At 39.2% G+C, this 24,767-nt stretch overlaps 1 protein-coding gene across 7 annotated transcripts in view; it reads left to right on the top strand.

Moving 5' to 3' along the window:
- LOC119955553 (DENN domain-containing protein 1A-like) overlaps nucleotides 1-24,767 on the top strand; it is a 641,178-nt gene that overhangs the window by 592,224 nt on the left and 24,187 nt on the right. For 4 of the 7 annotated variants that reach the window (XM_038781844.1, XM_038781841.1, XM_038781843.1 and 1 more), the window contains exon 20: nucleotides 15,757-15,845. In XM_038781844.1, coding sequence (XP_038637772.1) covers nucleotides 15,757-15,845 — 89 coding nt within the window. Of the gene's footprint in view, nucleotides 1-7,139; nucleotides 7,200-15,756; nucleotides 15,846-24,767 lie in introns of all 7 variants that reach the window. The other 3 variants (XM_038781837.1, XM_038781839.1, XM_038781840.1) reach the window with 1 other exon arrangement.

Here is a 24,767-nt window from a genome sequence, read left to right as displayed (position 1 = left end):
CATGAGCCAGAATTGCCCTTGAGGGTTTTACTCTCTGAATTTCCAACAGTTGCACTTCGTTAGGAGCCTGGTGGTGTTTAATAAGGAGGTTGGACTGCTGGCACCTCCACTGCTTATTTGTTCTCGGAGGGCTCCAGGGCTGCTGCAGTAAGCAGATCGGCCAAAGCTGATCATTACAAGGGCATACGTTGCCATGAATAAAAATGTCACAGGATTTCTGTCCTAAGCAGTGGAAAATGTCATTCCTGTCAAACAGATATTACAGGACTAGTGTGTAGTCAGTACAAATTGGTTAGTTGCATGTTCCATGTATTTTTGACATTCATAGATTAAGTCTGAAGAAAAAACAATGTTGACCTATTTATCTGTTATTGCTGATGTATATTCTTTTTTGCATGAAAAAGCATTTGTCAACTACTAATTAAAAAATTTTCAGTAAAAAGTGAAGTAAGGTGATTTGTTCATGCTGACAGCAAGTATTTGACTAACCAATACAAGTGGGATATTGCAGGTGCTTTTTGTAATATCCCATATACTGATAATGATACGTTGATAATGAGTTTTTTTTTAATGGCTCAGTTTGTCCAGCCAGGGCCCAGCTTTTTGCCTTTTCTGTGACTAGCTGTAGGCGGAGGAATCCATAACATTTTTAAGTTAATTGATAAAGGTATCTTTGTCATTTGTCCTGAGCAGGCCTCTATATTAGCTGCTGGACATTAATGAAGTAAATCGGCTTCAGGTACACTTGACACCTCGTACTCTATTTCCTCCAGAAACATACCTCCTGCTGATTGAGCTTAAATGAGAAAAAGCAAATGCTGAATACTCATGGTCATCTTCCGAGCTCATGGAGAGTATATCAGCAGATTGAAGTCAAGTGAGGGGGAAGGAAGGGAAGTGTCAAAGCAAATGTGATGCTCCCAAAAATTGCAAGCTAATATCAGAGAAAAGAATGCATGCAATTTATTTTCTTAGGAACGATCCTGGTTGGATCCTTTGCTTACATTCTCAGTGGCATTGTCGATGTGCATGGGTTGCTGATGCTGGCTGTTGATGAGGTAATATGGTGAATGCAGTGCGAGCTCAGGTTCATGGATGTGTTTGTTTTTCGATCACCCAGATATTATGAGGCTGTGTGAATTTTGCATCTACCTTCCTATTTTCACGGTAACTTAATTGCAGTGTTCGTGCAAGCCGACTTGTGACAATAATAAAGATTATTATTATTTGTGGTTAAGCAAAATTCTAACAGTAAGGAAAACAGTAAGCAGTCTATTTCCTTTTTGGATGTTGACTTGGTCTACATTTTGGGATTTTTTTCTCCCTATTTTTTAATACTAAGATTTACTTTCATTGAATTAAATTGGAGCTGTGCTATTATTTGTCAGAAGATTTAGTGCCCGGTGAAGATCAGATGCTTGAGTTTCTGGCCCATGGACACCAGATTAGTTTTCTCCTGTTGATAGTTGCTTGCCTCTGTGATATAAGTCAATAAATCTTGCCCACTAACCCGTCGAGAAGACCAGAAAAACAAAGCAATTCACTGGTGAAATTTCGCTGTAGTGGTGCAGAAAGAGGGGAAGAAATGCCAGCCTCAGAGAGAGAAAAACAGACAATGTTTAAAAAGAAAATGTAAATGTTGCATTTTTAGAAACCCAACAACAATCAAAACTTGAAGGAATGAGACGTCATACATATAATAGTTTATATTGATTCCCAGAACGGTTGTTTGGCAGACATTAATACTTATAACACTGTTAAAATGGTAGTTAGACTGGGATGGACAAGACTTAACTTTCGGTAGCTAGTTTTGTTCATATTTATTGTGCAAATACAACAATGTCGTGCATTTCAGTAGTGAGCCAATAGTGAGATATCGTTTTCGTCAAGCTAACTGTGGAATGCCGCAACCTCAATGGTATCATTTAGATATTTGAACTGAACCACACATGTACCTCTCACCTGAAGTTGCTGTTTTATTTGTCCACAAATAGCAGCAAATGCCATGAACTGCCTGTTAATTTGAGCCACTAATGTGTAGAACTCCTCAACTACTGCTGATTCTTGCTGCAGATATAATAATTTGTGCCTATTGCACCTTTTGCCGCACTGATATGAACCCTCGGGCTTTGGGTTTCACAGAACTAAATTGCAGGATGCCATCTTTTCCCAAGGGAGATTTGGAGGTACCATACCACACACATGCTCAGTCTCATTTTTATATTTACATTTTGTTGAAAAGCATCCTATTCTAAATTTTGCATCTTTGAGCAAAGCCCTGCTCACAGCATTTGCTTCACCCATGCAAGTTGTACAAGGCTTATACTGACGGCTTCTTAAAGGGGAGAGGTAGCTTTTTTGATACAGTTGTGGGTTTTCATACATCCTTTGTTGCATGCTGTACTCTCCCTGCCCCGTTGGGTTTTCTGTGGAGTCCTTTTTTTTTTTCATTTCTGGGGCATTTCCCCACTGGTACTTTGCTTCATTATTTTTGATTTGGCATGCAAACACACAGAAAACAGGAAAGAAAAGGGGGAAAAAAACTATCTAACTGTAACTGTGTAATGTTCTAGGGATAGAAAAGAACCAGAGGGAAAAATTACTGCTAACTCAGGAAAAATACTGGAAATTCCTCATTCCTGAGGCAATCTCACAAAGTGGCAGGTGACTCTAATAACCTATTAGTCCTCATAGTCTCAGTTAACCAGTTACTTATCCTCAATAATTGAAAATTCCCTCTTCGCTTGAGAACCTGTCAAGTTTTGTTTTTATCTTTCACTGTACAAAGGGTTGAGCATAGGATGGTATAGAATGAACTACATAATTGAGATGAGGGACATGCGTTTCTGAAGCTATATATATATATACTGAGTCATTTTGGTCATGCCTGTCAGTGCCGAAGGACTTGCAAATATAGACAACCTCCACGTGTATCTTGGACATGTTAAAGGAGAATTTATTTTCTTGTCACTTCCACGTTACTGCTTTAATCACTGACCCCCTTGCATTCAACTGACACCAGCACGTTTGCTGCAGGTTGGTTTTCAGCTCTTAAAAGAGCCAACTTGCCTTGGTGTACCTCCAACAGGAGGGCTCCTAAATTTCCAATTTCGAGAGGAACATTATTGCCCATCTCCACAGTGCTTTTCTGAGCAATTGTGCGGGAGGTGGTGGCGTTGTGGTATTGTCATTGGACCAGGGACCCAACATAAAAGCTCTGGGGACCAAGGTGCGAATCCCACCACATTTGAATTTTAATTCAATAAAAATTTGGAATCAAAAGTCCAATTATAACAGTGAAACCATTGTTGATTGTCGTAAAAATCCATCTGGTTGATGAATGCCCGTTAGGGTACCCTTACCTGGTCTGGCCGACATGTGACTCGAGACTCAGACCATCCTCTGAAATGGCCTAACAAGCCACTCCGTTCAAAAGATAATTTGAGCTACAGTCTTGTTTAGGGGAATTAGGGAAAATGGATTCCGATTGTGGCACAGCGCATCACCTGTTCTACTACCATGTGCTCCACCAATTTTGCAGGAATCATAAAATTATGGCTGTATTATTTCAAAGTAAATCTACTTAATGGTTGGGAGTTAGAGTTGCCAACATCTGAAGGTAAGTGTCAGATGAATGCCAGGCATTTTTCCATGGAGTGAGAAGGAAAATTAGAGGTTAATGCTTGTTGGACAATTATTTGCACCTCTACCGGGTGTTAGATTGCAGAAGGCCCCTAAGCTGCTTGCATTCTGTGATGGGGTATTTGCTGGGAACAGAAGGAGTACAGTGAATAGCCCAAAGCCGTCAAAGACATCTGAGGAAATTATAAAGGAACTAAAAATGTAATACGGATAATCATTCTCCTCTAGCATCACTTCTCATACCTCAACTTCCTAAAATATGAATCGCTTTCATCAAATGAAAAGTCTGTTTATAGTGAATATAATCTCAACCTTGATTTCGGTATCTATCTATTTGTCATAGTTACTTGATATTTTAGTATTGCTCTGTGCGCCTAAACAAATAATGCGCATTGCTGAAAAAATTAAACTTCATGTCTAAATTTCTTTTGACTGATGCGCTAAAAAGGCATAATGGAGTAAAAACCAGGCCAGATCTATAACATAGCTGAATTTAATTTTCATTGTTCCAGAAATTTGAATGATCTGAAATACAGTCTTGACTTTTGTTTTAATATAACACACTTCACTGAGTCTCTTTGCTATTAGGGTTGTTATTTGGCACTACTGCAGTGACCGTGATGCACAGACTGAGGCAGATTACTAATAAACCCTTTCAAGCATCACTAAAAATAGAATTTTTTTTCTTCAGGTTTTATTGGTAAGCTGCTCATTGTAACAATTAATTAAAATGTTGCTTGAAATGTATGACATGGTATCATTTCTGTCATGTAAATGTAATAAATGATTTTTTGCATATTTCTAATACTGAGTTTATAAACCAGAATAAAGCCTACAGAATCACAACGCCTCAGGTCATTTGCGAAGACGGAAATACGGAGAAAAAAAACTTACAAGCAATTTTATACCCAAAATATAGCTTTGTCCTCGAAGGGTTTTATTAAATCCAGATGAAATCTGACCCTTCGCAGTTTGTGGATGAAGTCCCAAAGCATTGCTGGGGGGGGGAATAAATCTCAGACCATTCCTCCAGTAAACTTATGCTTCATTTCCTGTTGCGCTAAATGATTGTGTGAAAATTATATTTCCACCTGTTTGTATTCAAAGCTCTCTTGGATTATTTTGCAACATAGGAGGTTATTAATATATGGGAACATTCAAACATCCTACTTTGGGGGAAAATTAAGACTACACATTCTCTGGAAGAAAGGTCTCATCCTTTCCTTAAGCTAAATAATTTATCCTTCCAATCACCTTGGATAATTAAATTGGCAATCATTACGTGGTTATTTTGAGATTCAATTCTGATTTTCTTTTCATCCTTAAATGGCTTGTTTTTAGTCAAGTTATTTGGAGAAGATATTGAGTTAAAGACTTTACTTTTAAAAAAGAATGTTCAAATCTAATGAATGACAATTATGAGATTTGGGGGAAATGTACATTTGGTCACAGTATAGTTTGGAATTTAATGATCTCTGCTTGAGTGAATGTTTGTTGCAATAGTTTATGTTTTGTTGGTAATTGTTTGCATTTTCTATAGCAAACTTTAATGCACCGGGATATAGTTGAATGCAATAACTTTTGTTATTTAGGTAAACAGACCAATAACATCTCGCTAAAAGCATTGGGATGATTAATCAGTTATTCCACCTTTAATGGTGCCCACTGGAAGCCTGATATTGGCCTGATTATTGGAAGAGGTTCCTGTTGTATGGCTAGTACTACAGATTCTTTAACCTACATCTCAGCAGTCAGACCTCTTTTTTCTTTACTATCTAAAGAACTGCGTTTTTGACAATGCAACCCTCCTCACTACTGTCTAGGGTATCAATATAGATTTTGAGATCAAACCCCAGTAGGATGAGGTTCTACTTTACCTTATCATCAGTACCCAAAGTTTCATTGGCACACGATGCAGCATAACTTGGAAATCAGGTCAGTGATTTGACCCCCGAGTGTACACTCATGCTGTGTGCTATAATGCATAGCTGGTGTGAAACTATATTTTAAAAGTTTTCAATTAGCTCACTGGATGCCTGGTGACATTCTTTAAACTTGAATCATCCAGGCTGTACTCTCATTAAAAATCAGCTACTTGGAAAGTAAAACCCAACCGTCTACTTTTAGCACTAACTTGAGTTAAACCTGCTGCGCTAAGTTGCTCCGAGCATTATCGCTCCGATTTGCCTCACTTGACAGTCACCTTTGCACAGATACCACAGGACTTCAGCTATATAACTGAAAATACAATCGGGATGCTGAATAAGCATGTGTCCCAATAACTGTGCTAATTACCATGCTGCAGTACAGGAAGCTCATCCTTTTCCCTGTTGAGGAGTATGGGGTAGGAGTGCACTTTTTGCATTCATCCCGTTGGTGTTGAGTTTGGAAAATTGCAGGACGGAGCAGGGGGGAAAAAAATCACTTCAACATGGAAATCTGCTGAAAGTGGAAACTGTTTTGAGCAAAGTGAAAAGAAATTGGCCATGTCTCTACATTAAAGACTAGTCAAGGACCAAATGAAGGAAAAAATTGATGTGGGTGTGAATTATACATGATTAAAAAGACCAGTTAATGTTATCTTTGTGAAGGTGGAGATGATGCATTCCTCCATCCCCATCCTTGATACTAAGGCATCTTAACGAAGATCACATTTTAGAGGAAGACTACATCAATTTTCTGACGTAAAATCTTCTGCTTTCCCCAGATGAAGTGTTCAGCTATTGCAAACATACAGTCAAATGGTCTGGCTAAATCTAGTAAAACTCACCAGTGAGGAGATAATACAAAACATTAAAATCCAAGTGTCTTATAATTTTATTATGGAAAACCAGCATGTGCTATTACAGTATAGCTTCCTCCTATGAATATGGGGTGTACTGAATGTCAGCCCCAGTAATACAACATGGTGACATTACAATTGGCAAGCCAGGCTGTGAGTATGCCAGGAATAAAACAAAATCCAAATAAATTCAGTTGAGGAAAGTTTCAATCTTTATTTGCACAAAACTAAATAGATTTAAATCATGATGTCTGCAGGAGCTACTTAATTTGATGAGTACTGTACTTGTGATTTGAATAAAAATAATTGTGGAGCTCTGCAGCTTTACATAGAAGTGGAATGTCTCACAAAATTATGTGTATATATATATATATATATATATATGTATATATATATATATATATGTAAGAATTTCCACTGTGGGTTTTGACTGTTCGGTTCTTTATTCCTTTCTCTTGCTCCATAATTAAAAATAATGCCTTTTTGAAAGTTGGTACAGGATAAATTATTTAAAAATATGTATAAGTTTGTTATAGCGAGACCCTATTGTGTCAGATCAGATTCTTGGTATGAATACGCGTTTCTGAGATAATGAACTCACGACATGTGCAAATTTCAAACTAGTATTTTTTAAGTTGCTTGCTATGTTTGTTTTTATTTTAATTGAATTGAAGGATGCTTCTGTTCTGATGTTTAAGTTTCCACTTTGATACAGCCAGAGAGAGTCCCTCCACCTCGCCCTCCTCCTCCAAAGATAAACAGTTCTTCTTTGCCCGTGAGTAGACAGAAGTTGTGTATCTCCTTAAATATGTTTAACACCACCTTAGTTGCTTTGCTGACTCTACTTACCCTTTTATTCAGTTTGTGTTATTTGGTCTTGCGACAAGGGGTTGGACCTCTGCTCAATTTTCTCTCAAGTCAGGTGTGAAACTTTGCTTCTTTCTTTGTCCAGTCCCTAATTCTTCTTGTGTTTGATTTAACTTGGCATTAGGACAGAGCCATGGCAGAAATATTGCTCACTTAAGGTGTCACAAGAACCCTGCGTAGCACCAGTGCAACTGATAGGGAACTCTTTAACACCTGGACATAAGTCTCTAACCTCAAATGCATGCTTGGATTTGGCACTTTGTTTATACGCAGGACACATGCATGTTGTACATGCTCAGAGGTGGTCTAACCTTTTCACCGGGCTAATTACATATTTCTAATCTTCAATGTTCGTAATGCAGGTTTCTTAAATAGCTCCACGCTGCTGTATGCATGTGGCTCATTTCAAGGGGTATTTTGTGGGGGAGCTTTTGCAGGTGTTCGCCGATGTTTTCCCGTTTGTCAATGGTCAATGTCCTTTTGGAAGGCGAGTCCTGTGACGTGACCAGTGCGTTATAGAAGGGAATTCTGCACACTCAAATGACTGCAACAAAAAAATGCAGTTGATGTGGTGAAGTAGTGTGTTACTAATCAAACAAAATACTCTCAGCGTAACATGACACATGTTGACAATGATTCCTCCACTCAAAAACTCCTATCTCAGTCATGATGGACAGTGGAGCCTAAATTATTCCTCACAGGGAAGAAAGGAAAATCAGCTTGTTACAGAGTGGTGTAATCCGAGGTGTGGAAACAGGTCATCTGTCAGCTTTTCAACTGTGGAATGATGCCCAACAAAGTAAGATTTAAAATAACTTGACCCCAAAAAATAAGTGATAGTGAATTAGAATTGTGTGCGCTGTCACACAATTCAAATGATGGACACAACATGTAAGTTAAGGAAAAACCGTTCATTTCAGCGCACACTGTTGTCTTTAAGAAGTTTTTATGGTTTATTATCTGGATGCAAAAAAAATCCAAGAAATATGATTCCTCAGTCATTTTAGCCAATTCAGATGCGTAACCAAAAGCCAGTGCTACCCACAGTGGCGTAGAAGAAAATTATAGGCAATCATGTCAATAATTTTCATTATTGATTTTATCTTTTGTACAGTAACCCATTTTAGAATGATACTGCCTTAGAGAATCATTAAGGAATGTGTGATGCTCAGCAAGGAAGTCACAAGCAGTGAGCAGAATTTGTGCTAACCCATTAGCTGTAGCAATGGGGAACCAAGAATATTAGCTGACTGGAATAGGGAGATGTTTGACCCTGTGCCCTGGACTCTGCAGTTTGCTCAATCCAGAGGACCAAAAGGGCAGTTGCACAAATATTAGCTGAGATTTGAAAAGAAAAGAAAAGCAAAAGCCAAAATAGTTTTTAAAAGATTAATAGGACTCCTGTCTTTCGCACAAGAGATGTCATTATCATTGATATTTGCTCTTTGCTCTAGTGCCTCAGCCAACATTGGATTTTCCACATTCTGCCAACCCTAATACCGATCGCAGCACAGCAAATGCTATGCGCCTGCAATGTCATCACATCAGGATGTATAAAAACATTCTGATTTATTAGGTATGATTTAGGGGGGTGGAATCTATGACACCTGCGCAGGTATGGTACCTAGTTTTGTTTCAAACAGGTATAGACTGCTGACTTTATGTATTGTTTCAGAAGGTCTGAAAATGTTAAATATATGAAAGTACGATGGGCCTTCAATTAACGGTGAGAGGAATGAGAGCCTTCTTTCCACAGCAACAGTTTACCTTTCAGTCGTGTCACCAGAAATGGCTGACAACCTCGCTGCACCCAGATCTTTTTGAGCTCTGTTTCTGCATTCATATGCCTGCCACATCCCATTAATAACTTTGCTGTTTCACACACGATTTTAGGAAATGCTGTAGAGTCAGTGCTGAGGTTTGGAATTAAAATCAAACAAGGTGAGGGGAAATGATTGAATTTTGTTAAGACCATAGTCATTCCTTGTTGACATAAACATTGCATTCACTTTCCTTACTTCAGCGTGAACATAGTCAATTAGTTATACCAACTCTATAATTCACCTAATAAGGTTGTATTAAAATATAGTCTACCTATTAGTAAAAACATTTTGTTTTATCAAAAGGAGTGCAGGGTGTGATGCAGAAAGTTTTCAATTCAATATGAATACCAATGAAAATTATGTTAATTAATCATAAAGATAGCACTTAATACAGTGTACACAGCAATCCTCCATGGTTTCAGGTCTTACTGACATTTCTCCTTTTATAAGTAAAATTCATTTGCATTTTTTACATTTTAAGATGCTCATTTTATGCTTTATCAGCATTTAAAGAGTCCTTAGAATAAATTAAATCTCACCACACTGAGTTTATGTTACTTGTCAGAAAGGACTCATTGTTCATTGATGCTGGCACCTCTCTTCATATACAGGGCTTTGATAATCCTGACATAAACCCAGTGAGGTATGGTGCAATACCCTACACAAGTTAAATCATTACCATAGTGTTTAAAAATAAGTGATATTTATTTCATATTTTAAAACTAAAAGGTCAGTGCCTTGTGATTATAGATTTAGTCATGGTTAATCGCAACATATTTCAAACCTTTAGGAAGCACAAATTTCTAATGTAAGTTGCTGTATGCATTGTAGTTGCTGCTATTTGGAACAGAAGCTTGAATTTTATGTTTAATGATTAAATGTGAGCAGTTGGGTCTAAAGCAAATTCAGCTTTGCCCAGTTGGATTTGTCAGGTTCAGAACACTGTAGGGAATCTGCTTTTTTTTCTGACTTTCCACTGAAGTCCCTTTAGGCTATGGCTCCAATCCTTTTTTGCATTTCTCCCCAGATATATCTGGTGTTGCTGACACTAGTAGGGTAATCGCTGGCTTTTCAAAGCTCTGGCGGAAAGGTGAAAGTATTAGCAGCACGATGACAGGCAAGCTTCACGCATCACCTTCCAGCTCAAGCTTAATTAAACAGCGTCTTTTCTCTTTTTTTCCTCCTTCGTTCTATCATCCCTAATGAAGCAGTCTTTTCCATCGATCCTGCTGATTGCCAGGCCTCTCCTTTTGTTTGTTGGCACTGAGCCATTCAGCTGCGGTCTGACAGCTCAGCTCTGCTAATTAGCTCTGTTGTTCTTTTCCCCCATGTTTCTCCCTGTTGCAAGTTCAGGCAAACTTGCCACAAACTTAATCCTTCTGTTCCTACCAGTGGGTTCACATGCTTAAGCTGTCTCCATTGTGTGGAAGGGCAGCTTTGTCTGGGGACTGGCCCCCTCCTCAGCAAGTTCACAGACTGACCTTTCCTGACCCCTTACTTCAGTAGCTACACTGAGGTCATCGTTTGAACGCCCTCCCCCTTGCTGCTAAACTTTTGTTGTATTCTGCACAGAGTTAAATCAATGAATGCTTCAGTTAATTTCTTTTCTTGTTTTTCAAAATTATGGAATGTAGAATGGGATTTTTTTCCACAATTGATGGAATTTTGCTCGCACGTCTTTTGTGATTAAGATGAGCATTAAAAATAAAATTGTACATATCTTGAACATTGTGCCTGATTCTGTTAGTAACTTCATAGATGGTCTATGGTTTTGCCTTGAACAGCAGTGGCCATTACAACCAACATTCTGATCTGTAAATCTGAAAATTTGACTTTCAAGATCCTGGCACTTATCCTAAAACATTTCCTGGGTTTCTAGTACAACAATTCCCAAAAAGCGACATCTGTGGAAACTTTACTGCTACTTCTTCACATTGAGCCCATTAATCAGAAATTACTCTTCAATTGGTTGAAACCAGCTGTAATAGTTAATTTGGGGGAGGAAAAAACTTAACTGAAACATAAATATATTTAAAGACTGACATTATGTTCCATTTTGTGTCGGTCAGTCATTGATAATCCCTTTCGTTATCTAGTCTAGTTATAAATTTTTTAAAAACTAGCCCAAAGCATCTGACAGACAAAACAGTCAGGGAACAAAATGAGGCACAAAAGAAGCCAGCAACACAGCAGCTTCACACCACAGTTGTGGTTGTGAAATCATGTTCACGAGTGGGACATACCACCTTGGAGGGGGGTGGGGTGATAAAAGCAGTGCTTTCCCCTTTGAGTAGCACAGAGCCATTGGTATGAGACATTGTGAAGGAAGCAGCTGGTTGAATCCTGGATGTCTGAACAGTTATGTAAAGAAACAGAAGCAGGTTGGGTGGGGGGGGGGGGGGGGGGGGGGGGTGAACAAAATTGGTAAGAATAAAAGAGGCAAGGTATTTAGTGATGCCATATTCAGAATCATTTCTGAATATTTAAAGCATTTGATCTATTTGATCTATATTTTATAGACTGCAATGGTGTTAAACATTGTTTACTGGCTAACAGCTATTTTATGCAGTGTTTGTATATTTTTGGCAATAATTGTACCTTTGGATGACATTCCTGAACATGTTTCAGCCCAGCAGCACCACATGCTACTTATTAGTTTTTTTTAATTGCCTTTAAATAGCAACTGTACTAGGTGATAACATCCAAAAACATTGGTTCCAAGACTTTTCTGCTGCAATGTCACCAATTTAAAGCTGCTCTGCATTTCAGCCGAATACAACTCTGTAATGTGGCACTCAAATCCCTTGCATAAGCTCCAGCTCATTGAAACAAAAGGCTTTGCGTTGATAGACTACATCTGGGTGTATGTATTTACAATTCCAAAATACAGATGTCTGTGAATACAAGTATTGCTCTTTAGTAACAGTTTCCATTCCTCTCGTGTAACTTCATCCCTTTTTGTCTAATGAAGAACTTTCTCTTTGTTCACGTGCTATGAAGATGCATGGTCATTTTGGTAGTTGGAATAAAGACTCTTGCTCAGGAATGAACAGCTGGTACCTTTTAACACGTGACTCTTCCGGTGCTGAGAGGCAACACTTTCCCGATATTTCAATTTCCTGTAATGCATCCCCTTCTTAATTCTGTCACTTCCTGATTGGATGACCCCTGCAGGACAGAGCAATGGGGTACAGAAAGAAGTCAGATTGACAGAAATGGCAGGGAATGAGAAGTGGTTGTCAGTGGGGAGCCTGAACCAAGGGTAAGCAACCCAGTGAATCAAATCTATGCACAACCTCAGTGCCTTCCAGTTCACACATTTTAAAATATCTTCTACTGCAGAATCTATCACCCGCAAATTATATGTTTCTTATATTATCTACCAAATTACTGGAACAGTAGCTCTTTTGGGATGTCAAAGACACTGACAAGGGAATATTTATTGCTTGTCCCCAGTTCAGTGGGCATTAAGACAACCACATATGGTGGTTCTGAAGTCACACGTGGGCCAGATGAGGCAGGGATGGTGGGTGCCTGACCTTTAAAACTATCTTAATTTTAGTTATTTTCTATGATAATGACAAATAACCAGATTTATTGAGTGTGATTTTACACCACAATGAGCGGCACCCAGACTCATAGTTAAGTGAGCTTAAAACCCCACTTATCATAGAATTTACAGTACAGAAGGAGGCTATTCGGCCCATCGGGTCTGTGCCGGCCCTTTGGAAAGAGCCCTTTGGCCCTACTTAAGCTCCACCCTATCACCGAAATCCAGTAACCCCACCTAACCTTTTTGGACACTGTGGGGCAATTTATCATGGCCAATCTACCTAACCTACACATCATTGGACTGTGGGAGGAAACCAGAGCACCCGGAGGAAATCCACGCAGACAATGGGAACATGCAGACTCTGCACAGACAGTGACTCAAGCCAGGTCATCGAACCTGGAACCCTGGAGCTGTGAAGCAATTGTGCGACCGTACTGACCATAACCTAACAATGTTTACGCACTTGGGAGCTCGCCCGGGCGATCGGAAGCTCCAGGTGGCTGGTATCTGGGCCGGGTGGCATTGCTGGTGTCACCTGGGCACCTTGGCACTGTCAGCTTGGCACCCTGCCAGGGTGCCCAGGTGGTATTGCCAGGGTACCAGGCTGGTATTTTGCCCATCCCGTGGTTCGGACCTGGGGGTGCCCTGCCCATGTGTGATGTGGGGGCCTGAGAACCCCCTTATTGGCAAGCTGGGGAGGAAGATCCGGGGTCACATCGGAGACCCCCCCCATTCTTCCTGCACTGAAGGGCTCTGCTCGTTGGAGCTCAGCAGGAAATGCAGCTAAGTGTGACTATGGGCCGGAAAAAACCCGCGAATCCTACCCAGAACCAACCCTGCTAATCCTACCCAGAACCAACCCCGCTAATCCTACCCAGAACCAACCCCGCTAATCCAACCCAGAACCAACCCCGCTAATCCTACCCAGAACCAACCCCGCTAATCCTACCCAGAACCAACCCCGCTAATCCTACCCAGAACCAACCCCGCTAATCCTACCCAGAACCAACCCCGCTAATCCTACCCAGAACCAACCCCGCTAATCCTACCCAGAACCAACCCCGCTAATCCTACCCAGAACCAACCCCGCTAATCCTACCCAGAACCAACCCCGCTAATCCTACCCAGAACAAACTCTGATTTTCTTTTATTAAATCGCACCTTGAATTCAATTTTATAACTTGCAATGGTAGCATTTAAACTCGTGACCTCTGGTGGATACTCCAATACCATAATCACTAGGCTACCATCCCCTTTACTGGGATTGTCCCAGTTGTTAAAAGCTAATGACCAAATTTAATTTACCAGAGAAGTGCCGTATGGTTTGCAGTGGAAATATCAGTAAACATACCAATGTACAGACTTGTGAAGTGCTGCAAAACATTGGTCCGCCTGATTTCTATAGCCCTGCCAACAGAAACTCTTTGGCTTGGAAAACCTTGCCAACTCCATGGCTGGTATAATACAAAACATAAGCTCAAATCTGAAAACAGGCCTTTTGTATTGTATTGATGCTCTGTTTATTATCTCAACTATAAACACTCTACAGTTTTGCCCAATGAAAAATACTTTTTCACATTCATGTGATGCTGTAATCTTCAGTACTGACATGTCAAGGGATTCTTTGTGAATCACTCATTTGCACTACAGAACACTTCCACTGAAAGCTGAGGATCCATTACAATAAAGGTATCTATGGTTTGACAGTCGATAACCTGGGCTGACCAAATGTCTAATCCAATCTCAGAAGTCAGGTGTTCTACATAAACTTATGCTATCATGCAAACCTGTTGGTTGAGGTGCAGTGTTGGGATTCATTCCCTGCTACCTACCCACTGATTTTGTGCAGCTTTTGAGCATGCTCGCAGCATGGTGAACTTTGCACGAGTTGGCTATTTTAACCCTTTCTGCACATAATGTTCAAAGATTCCCCTTTAAGGTGGCAGAGTACTGGTTACATGTTACAAGCTACAAAAAACATTTGTTATTCTATGTATAAAAGGAAACAATATTTTTAACTGAGGGGCAACTTAGCGTGTCCAATCCACCTACCCTGCACCTGTGGATTGTGGGGGTGAGACCTATGCAGATACGGGGAGAATATGCAAACTCCACACGGACAGTAACCTGGGGCTCTGATCAAACCCGGGTTCTCGACCCTGTGAGGCAGCAGTGCTCACCACTGTGCCATCGTGCACCCAGGTATAAAAGGATCTTGCTGTCCTTTTTTTTTAGCTTTTGGATTTGTGTCCCTGAATCTGTCTTAATTTTACCATCTACTAGGTTCAAGATGCAGGTATCTCTTCTAGTGTTCAGTACATTTCACATAAAGTAAGTAAAGTCGCCATAGTGCCAGATGACCATAGGCTGCTTTCATCTTTGAGGCTGACTGGTGGTGATTTAACCTGAGGATCGCCACACCTCAGGTGAGGGCCAAAGCTGAGAAGGCGGGGCCTCAGCCGTTAAGAGAATTGAACCCGCGCTGTAGGCCTTGCTCTGCATCACGAACCAGCTGTCTAGCCAACTGATAATAAATAGCATCTGGCACATGTTTATTGAATTGGAAGAAGTCCTTATTAATGTGGGTATGGATGGTATCTTCGTTCACTAGCTGATAGAACAATGTTTCCATGAGCTGTTCTGATCAGTTAAAGTGTGATGACCAATAGTTGGTAGCAGATTTTCAATGCTTAAATAAGTTTAGGAAATTAAACATTTAAAATCTTAATTAGTTAAGGCAATATCGTTTTTTCACTGCATCTGGGTTTGATATAGGTTCATCCTCATGATTTTTACAACCTCTACTGGATGACCAGGGTTTCCTTTAAAGAATAACTAATAGCAAGTTTGACCCATAAGATGCTAACAACCTAAAACTGAAGTGATGACGTGCTGTCTGCTCGGATGTCTTCTGTAACTGCGTATCTTGTCCTCTGTCTGCATACGTATACTTCATTATTACTCCAATTGTCTATTCTGTATTCTGGACTCTTAATCTCTGGACGCCTAGAATAGTTTTTTTCTGGATGATGTCTGTAATTGTTTTTAATACTAACAAATTTCTTTCTAATATAAATGTGTGTACACAGGCACGTCCTCCAAGGCCAGCAGTTAAGAAACCAAGAGGTAATGCGTTGCCAGTCGAGGCTCGAATGTCCTCCATTTCAAGCCCAGAGCAGTAAGTATTGGCTACCAGCTTTAGCAGTTAAAAGTTAATACAAGATACTGAACATTTACAACAGTTCTTACAGTTCACACTTTGAACTTTCCATTTAATAACCCATTTAAATTTGGCATTCTCAATTTGCAGATAATTATAAGTAGCAAGCTTAGCATATTGGCCCTGCATTTAGCATATTGAATGCTTTTATTCTTGCCTAAACTGCATTGTCAGGTAACATCTGGTAGGTGTGACAAGTGTTTTAGTGTTTTACTGTGCAACTTCAGTTAATATTTCTCATGCTATACTATAACATTTGCAAGACGTGTAATGTATTTCAAAATACACCTCGCGTGTTAATCTTAGTTAAACAGAAATATTCATTTTTAAAACCTGGAACGTTCAGAGTACTGTTTACATATTTTGTACCAATCTGTTAACATTCATTTTCATTTGTTCCCTATTCCCACATCTCAAATGATTTTTCAATAATAGCATGTCAGATTGTCTTATTGTTGGTTGTAACCTGACAGTATTAGTTCGGTAACCGAAGTCTGAGGGGTCCTATGTTTTTTTTTTAAAAAGCATGTGTCTGCTTTTGAGCCTACCTCCGTTTCACTAAACTGTGCATTAGATTGCCGAAATAGAGAATTGACAATTGTGATCACGTGTCTGAATCATTCAATTTTTCCGCCGGTGGTGACATCAAGATGAATAAAACAAACTGACAGTTTCTTCAGATTTATCCTGCACTGTATCGATAGTGAATTCAAATTAAGAAGAGGTGCTAACATGTTGGGATGTAAAAGGATTGATTTGTGCCAGACTGGGTTGTGTGCGTCAGGGAAGAACAACAAGCACAATTGTGATCTAAATTGGCACCAGCAAGTTAATTTTTCACAATTTGGTGCATTTCAAACAATTTGGCTTTCTTTTATTTTAAATGATGAGAAGCTTGAACACAGAATCAAATATTGCACCTATCCATGTATCCCCGGCACTACTGTTCCTGTCTGCCATAATGCAAAAGGTGTTTAGCCTGCACTTTCAGGTGAGGCAATAGCAACAAATGTGAATATCATAAGAAGAAAATGCTCAAATATTTATACCTAGTGGCTGATGGTCTAATGGAGGGCATTCAATTTCTTTTGACTTATCATTGCTTTTGTTTTTTACTTTATCTGGGCCCAAATATTGCTGTCTCGATGACGGCAGAACTGCCAGCATTTATCACCATCATGCCATCGAAACTGATCGCAACTTCTGGAGATCACACATGCAAGGAATAACATGGAAATCTAGAAATTGCTGTCAGTGATTACAAGCTTCTCCAGAGGGCACTCACACATCTGTCCACCCCCAGGCTGCAAACATGCCAATAAATGGGATTACTGAGAACTTCCACTCATACACAGTTAGTCTCCTGTAAAAAGAAACCTGGACAAAGTTGCACCTTATTGAATGAAATGTTAACCGAGTTTTAATGGCATTCTAACCTCATAATTATCACAAAACACCCTCACTGGCCTTGAAAAGCTAATTTTATATATGGAAGTTTCGTGCAAAATTGTGAACCTTTATATCCTTTAGGCTGCGTTTATTAGAAACTGCGATGAGACTGTTCAAACCTGCTCTATAAATCACGCTCGTAGCCTATTAACTTGGTCTGAATTCAAATCCGAGTTTCAGAAGTGAAAAGTCCAGATCCTGAACCAATGCGCCACTCCGTTCTCCTCTAAACTCTCTCTTAAATCAGTTGTTTGGAGAGATTAGAGATTCTGGGTTGTTATCCCCAGAGCAAAAACAGTTGAGGGGAGATTTGATAGAGATGTTTAAAAGTCATAGAAGGCTTTGATAAAATCAGGAGAAACTGTTTCCAATTGCAGAAGGGCCGCTAACCGGAATACACGGACTCAAGATAATTTGCATAGGAACCAGAGACAACATGAAGAAGAAAAAAATTCTGCATTGTGTTTTTATGATCTGGAAAGCACTGCCTAGAAGGGCAGTGGAAGCTGATTCATTTGCAACTTTAAAAAGGAATCGGATAATTGAAGGAGAACAACTTTGCTGCTCTGTGGGACTAATTGGATAGCTGTTTCAAACAAACAGTGGGCCGATTGGCCTGCTTCTGCGCTGTATCATACCAATGGATATTGGAATTGTTATATCAGTGAAAGTTTCTCTTATCTGAAATGGAGAGGAGATAGATAACCCCATGATGATCTCTTCTGTCTGATTCCTGAAAACCCTACTGGATGGGCTAATTAGAAGACTCGTAAAAGATTGTTGCCTAGCTCAGCAGACAGAGGGCAGCAGAGATTGTCATGGTACCAATGAATTCTTAATGGAGTTCAAACAAAATATCAGCAGTTCCGGCCATGGCTTTTAGCAGATGGATGGATTTCACGTATGCTAAGGGCCATGCGTAAACAATGCACCCTTTAATTTCAGACTTCAGTTATGCAAAATGCAAATCTTAACAATCTCAAAGTTCACATTGATCTAAGGACTTAGCCAGTGTCTCCGGGTCAGACTGAATCCAATGAAGAAAACTCTACTAATTTCTGAAAATAATTCATGATATGCAGAGCAGGAATGTGCACAATATAATGAATCATATTTTTCTGGGGGGTTTTTTGAGACGAGCTGGCCAGTTAAATTTTCTTTCCAGTTAATGGGTAAAGATTGTAAAGGGCTGAGAGTATATCTGTGCAGTTGTCAGTTAGAGAATGGAAGATTAAATTGATGATTACAGCAAGCACGTGTATATATAAGTCAGCCAGTGTGTAATAGATATGAAACTGAATTATACATTGAGACCCAGGGCAGCCTGACTATTTATTTTACAAAGTGGGTTTATTTTCACAAAATTGTGATCCTGTATCATTCCTGATCATTCTGTTTGAGGTTTTTAGTGCTTGAATTTATTTGGTGCGCAAGTGTGTTTCCAGTGATTGAAGCTAAATAATATGTCAGGTTAGACCATAATTCAGCAATAAATTATTTCTTGTTGCCGCCACCCTAGTGGCTTTATGTTTTGATCATTGCAGCAGTAAGCCATGACAATATAGACTTGTTCTTCCAAAGCACCATTGATATGTATGAATTTAGATAGAGGACTGGACAAGATTGACAAACTGGACCCTTTATCTCTATTAACACATTTTGTACATGAAATAAACTCACTTCTCATTAAACAACCAACTGTGGCAGATACCGATGACCTGAAAAAGAAACATGGCCCAATGCAGAAGAAAGCTAAGCTGAACAATAATCCTGTTTCACACCATTGGCACTAAATACTTGCATTTATTAACTCGCTCATTTTTCATATAAGCTTTAAGTAGCAAGATGCCAAACGAAATAGAATTGTGAATAGAGTTCCCTTGCATTGGAAGGTACGTTGGACAGGCTGAGAGAGAACCTGTGTTGGACAGGCTGAGAGAGAAGCTACTCAACATAGGGGAGTAGCGTTCCTGCAAAAAATGGGTGCGCAGCTAAACAGGTTACTCTTTATACATACTAGCAGCCATCTCTGAAGCCTGAGAGCAGAAGCCTGCTTACCTGTTGTTCTTATTGAGGGAATTAAATACAACACAGAAATACTGAGAAAGAAAAAAAATGATTCTTACAATTTATTAAGATGAAAGTGACATGATTCCCAACTTTTTTAAAGTTTTGTTTAACTTTATAATCTTGTTACATCAAGAGTCATACTCCAGATAAAACTGACCTATTTGTTTGGGTTTTTAAGTTATTAATATTTTTAATGTCAAGTTCTTATTTGAATTTATTTTGCAGCATACATCTTTTCCATCCTCATAAATCCTAGTCTCAGCCAGGCTGAATCACCACAGGCATTTAAATCCTTTGAATTCAGATCGTCCTTCCTCAAATATGCACATACATTATACTGGACTTTCATAAATCCTTGGATATTTTAATTCTCAAGATTGTTGGAAAGAATGCTTATTTGTTTCGTGAAATCTGAAAATAATTTATTGTAATTTGCAATCCAGCTCTGTGTGAGAGGAACACACGTTTGCATGTACTGTCACCAACTATAATATTATCGAGTAACTTGAACCTGCAAAAGTTGCAAGTTATAAGAATGTCCATACTGAAATAAGATAGCCTTGCTCTTTAGTGTTTCTGCCATGTAATGCTTTATTTTTCGTATGTAGCTTTACTGCCTCCTTGTGGTACAGAACAAGCAATGCAGCACAAAGTAACTAAATAAATATTTTCATAATTTACTGTTAATATTTTATTGTTTTCCTATATTTTAATGTCCTTTCCAAGTAGAAATAAACAGAATAAAAATGTTTATCCGTAGGGATAAAATTTGATGGTCCATAGTCACATTAAACCAAAATTAAATCTTGAGCCAAATTTTACATTTTGCATTGTGCTCACTTTATAATCTTAATTAATTAAATCAATATATGGTAGATAATGTGATGCAGCTTTTCCACATTATTTGCTCTCAGACATAACATTTGACACACAAGATGTTGAGACTTTTATCCACTTATATTTCTAGAGTCCACATGCACTGATTATATATTAGAAATCAGTGAGGGCTGTAGTTTTAAATTGATAGTAACCTACTAATAATTGATTCCATGTAGCTCTTTAATTTGACAGTGGAAACAATCTTCTCTAAGGTTTTGTAATATTTTTAATTAGGACTGAACATTGGCCTCTGCTGCACTGGTCAGGTAATTTATAATTGAACTCCATTAGAAATGGGAGTGGAAGGATATACCCCAATGCATTAAAATTTACATCTTTTATTAGCATTTTCCCATTACTTGTATATAAAACTATATGAAAATCATTAATATTTAGCAAACAATTCACTGCTTCAGACATATATGAATTCTGATGAGCTGCCTGGATCCTTTGAGACAAAGTACTATAGAGGTTAATATATTCAGTATGCAAAATCTATTTTTTTTAATTGATGCATTTCAATTAAATGCTTCATTTTGCTTCGTACTGCAGTGTTAATAGGGCTAAATGTACTGTTTTTTTATAGAATAGCTTTAGAAGGAAATGGGAGTGAGAAACTCTCAATTATAATTCTTAAATGTCACTCAAGTCACTTGGCAAATACACAGCAGCAAGATGTGGAGACCATGCATTATGAGGGAGCAACATCATCTAAACATAATAACAACAACTTTCATTTATCTAGTGCCTTTAATGTAGCAAAATGCCCCAGGGAATTGAAAGAGTGCAGATATCGTGGGATGTTATAGAGCTGGGAAGTTTACATAGAGCAGGGTGCAAGGTCATGGAGTGATTTGAAAACCAGGATGAGAATATTAAGATTGAGGCGTTGTTAACCAGGAACCACTGTCGACGAAATGTAGAACAGGGTTGGTGGGTGAACAGGACAAACTACAGAGCTTTGGGTGGCCTTAACGTGTTTTGGAGATTCAGAGTTATGGCAACATCTTGAGATTATGTTCAGATGATACTGACTTTTGGACTCTAGATATATTGGCTTCTAAACTCGCATTTTCATTAAACTAGCTTGTTTGTTCAGCTTTATGAACACAATATTGCAGTGAAGTGCTTAATTTCATACATGCCACTTTCTGTTTACAACAAGTAAAGGGTGCAAGATAATTCTTCAGGGTTCTTGGACTATGAAAGCAGTGCACTTATTTCTTCTTAATTAGCCAACATCATTTACATGTCATTTTCCTGCCAATTCACCTTCAGGGCATTCCGCTTCCTTGCTATTCCCCCTTGTTTGTTGGGTTCATCTGAGGTTCCCAGCCTTAGTGTGGCTAATATTGTGTTTATGATACTGTGGTGTGTGGGTAGAGCCAACCCGGCCACTCTTACTGCCAAAATGATTATTTGTGTAAGTGAGTAGCTTGTAGACCACTTCAGGAAACATGAAGAGTTAACCGCACAATGTCACAAGCAGACCAGACATGGTAGGAAGTTAGTGAATGAGGTACTAACAACAATCCAGCAGCTTTCAGTAATTTTCCCCCTCTGATGTCTGCCTAAAATGACTAGCTTTGTTGAGCTCAGTTTCAGAACTTGGGTTGGTGGTATTTGAACATCGTTTTTCAGTACTGTTATTCCTACACTATCGTCCCTGACATTGGAAAGTGGTTATGAATATTTAGATTTCTCTACCTTATACTGCCTGTCCATGTAACCAGCAAAAAAGTAGTTATGACCAGGTTACAGCATAAAAATTGCTGAGCTCCTCCTGATTCCCGTCCAGCTGCCCTTCAAATAGTTAGCACAAAACTCAGTTCTTTTTCCATCCTTTTCAAAAAAACATTTTTTTTTTCAATTGAAGAGCTTGCATATTCAACATGTGTTGTTTTGTATCAGTACTTGTGCCTTATGGGGGCGCGAATCCTCTGGGGGAAAGTAATTCCATTTTACAACTGCAGCAAGAGCATGCACATTCCAGAGGGGGATTATTGGCAGTGACTACTCATCGTCACAAATTCATGGATTAAAAGTCAGACGGGCTCTGTAAAGGGCAGGCAATCAACTCCACGAGATTGCCACTCAGGAGTTGAAGAGGATTGTCTATTGGGCTGTGTGGCCAGACCTTACCCAGAATTCTGCCACTTTGTAATGTGTGCTGGTGTCTTGGTGGATATTCCTGTCTTTACCTACATGCCTACAAATCAGTGCCAAAGGTCCAATCATCATTTGAGGCCCATGTACTCTCCCAGCTGAGCTTTTGGAAGGAAGCTAATTTGTTCACCAGAATAAATGATGGTGTTAATGCTACAACCACCTGCAGCAAGAACTCCCCCAAAACACTCCTGGCACAGCTAACGGAATTCAGGGTCAAGATCAAATTTAGGAATTTTCTTGCCTCTGCAGCTGGCCTATTTACCAGATTAAACTCCCTGAAGTCCCAAAGCAACTGATTGGTAGCCGGTAAGTAATTATGGTGCTGAGTAACTTCAGTCATGCAAGGCGAGAGTGAGCTCCTCAGCATCAGCAGGCTTTCTCTAATGTTCAAGTGATCGTCCCTCACTATCTAAGTCGTCTTCGACTACTGCTGACATTTGGAAGAGAAGGCAGTGAGAGCAGCCAACCTTTGGAGTTTCATTTTCTGTGTGTGTGGAAATAGCCAGCTGGCAGGCATAGGTCCTTCCCATGACTGGATAACAGAGACCAGAGTCTGGTATTGGTAGTTGTGGAAATGAACCCTTTCATTCTATGACACAGCATATTGGGGCAATATTTATTTTACCATGCATGTTTAGGAATGAGTTAGCGGAAGTGATTTCTGAGCAGTGGAATATTGAAAAATAATTGATGTGTGACGTTGGTGCCCATGAGTTGCAATTCCTGATGTTAAGCTGTGAATTATTCATGGAGTCCTAATGTTCATTTTCTAAAATACAGTGGATCTTATTGTGAATGGTGACAGTGCAGTGGGTACAGGGTAAGAAATTTGCTGTGTGCCAGATGTTTTTTTTCATGTGTTGGTGCAAAAGCTGCTGGTAATCCCAGAAATTGTTTGTTGCATTCAATATTTCAAGTAGGAAAAAAAATACAGTTTTGAAGAGATAAATTTTAAATTAACAACACAAACATGTCTATGGATGAATTAGTTAATTATCCCTTTTGACTGGCGTAGGAAAATTTGAGTACGCTTCAGGTCCCCACGTATTCAGAGAACATTGAATTGGCAACATGTTTGTGCAAGAGGATAGGGCATCCGTTGCTGCATATTTGACAACATTAGGCACCGGCAGTAAAATGGAGTGCATTGGGATGCCACAGAGCCATACGGCACCAGCTCTTGCTTTTGATTGCTCATATTCCACACTCCCAGGTTTGGAGGCCAGCCATGTCCACAGAGGGGGAGAAAAATAATCACAGTGACACGCAAAGCAGTGGCAAATTACAGAATGGCTTTGGCAAAAGCCCAGAAACACTTTGCCTGCCTTCCCTCAGCCAGAAGATGCTACATTACACAGGAGGATCGAAAGGAAGTGGAAACAAATTTAAATAGTTTGCCGTTGAAAACAATTAAAATGGTTGTGTTTTTATAATATCTTCAAAATCAACCTTGGAGAATCTTATAATTATAAATCATTATTTTTCATGGGTGCTCCAAAATAAGAACAAATCAGCCAAAAACCTTTTTAAAAACACTGCGTTATTTTTTTTAAACAATCTTTGATTGAATATTTAATTAGTGTATTTTACAATTTGTCCTTGTTTTGTTGCAATTGAAAATGTCAATTTTATCAACAGCCATTGAAAATGTAAATAGGTTAGTATATTGTTAAGTTGCTGTTAGCTTGAATATTTACTGAGTAGCATGCAAATGCTTCTGCATGAAACTTGAGTTCAAAATACTCTTTGTGAGCATGCTAATTCTCTATATGCTGGTTGTGATAATGAAGCCCTGAATTTTGGCATATTCTAGACCAAGCGTTGTGGGTCAAAAATTTAGGTAACATCTTAAAGGATCCCGAATGACACAGTGCATTGGAACGATGTTCTGAAGCACTGTCTTTTCACCTTCACCTTCAGGTCTGAAGCCAACCCAAGCAAAAGGGATGATGTTCCATTTTCTGTATCAGCTACTCAGGATCTCAACTGAAAAGCATGATGGCAGCCCAGTTAAGAACAGGATCAGGATCGTCTGCGAATCTCATGTCTGCTGAACAAAACTACCCCAAACCAGTCACTAATGTTTGCTCTTGAGACGCTCTCACGAGAAAGAGCAATTGTTGGTCATGAAGTGCATCGTTGATGTCTGATGCCTTTGCAGAATGCAGAGCAATTGAGAGTGAAGCTATTCCCTAGAAATGTAACTGAACACATACAAGGGATTTGGCATAGTGTCGTCCAAAGGGGGACCGGGAGCCTTTATTCACATCTCCACACTGACTATATTGCTTCATATTTTGTACAGCTATTTTT

The sequence above is a fragment of the Scyliorhinus canicula genome, chromosome 21 (genome assembly GCF_902713615.1).
Source record: "Scyliorhinus canicula chromosome 21, sScyCan1.1, whole genome shotgun sequence".
NCBI classification, from domain to species: domain Eukaryota; kingdom Metazoa; phylum Chordata; class Chondrichthyes; order Carcharhiniformes; family Scyliorhinidae; genus Scyliorhinus; species Scyliorhinus canicula.
Note: the sequence above shows the minus strand (reverse complement) of the source record. Positions and strands in the feature narration are given on the sequence as shown.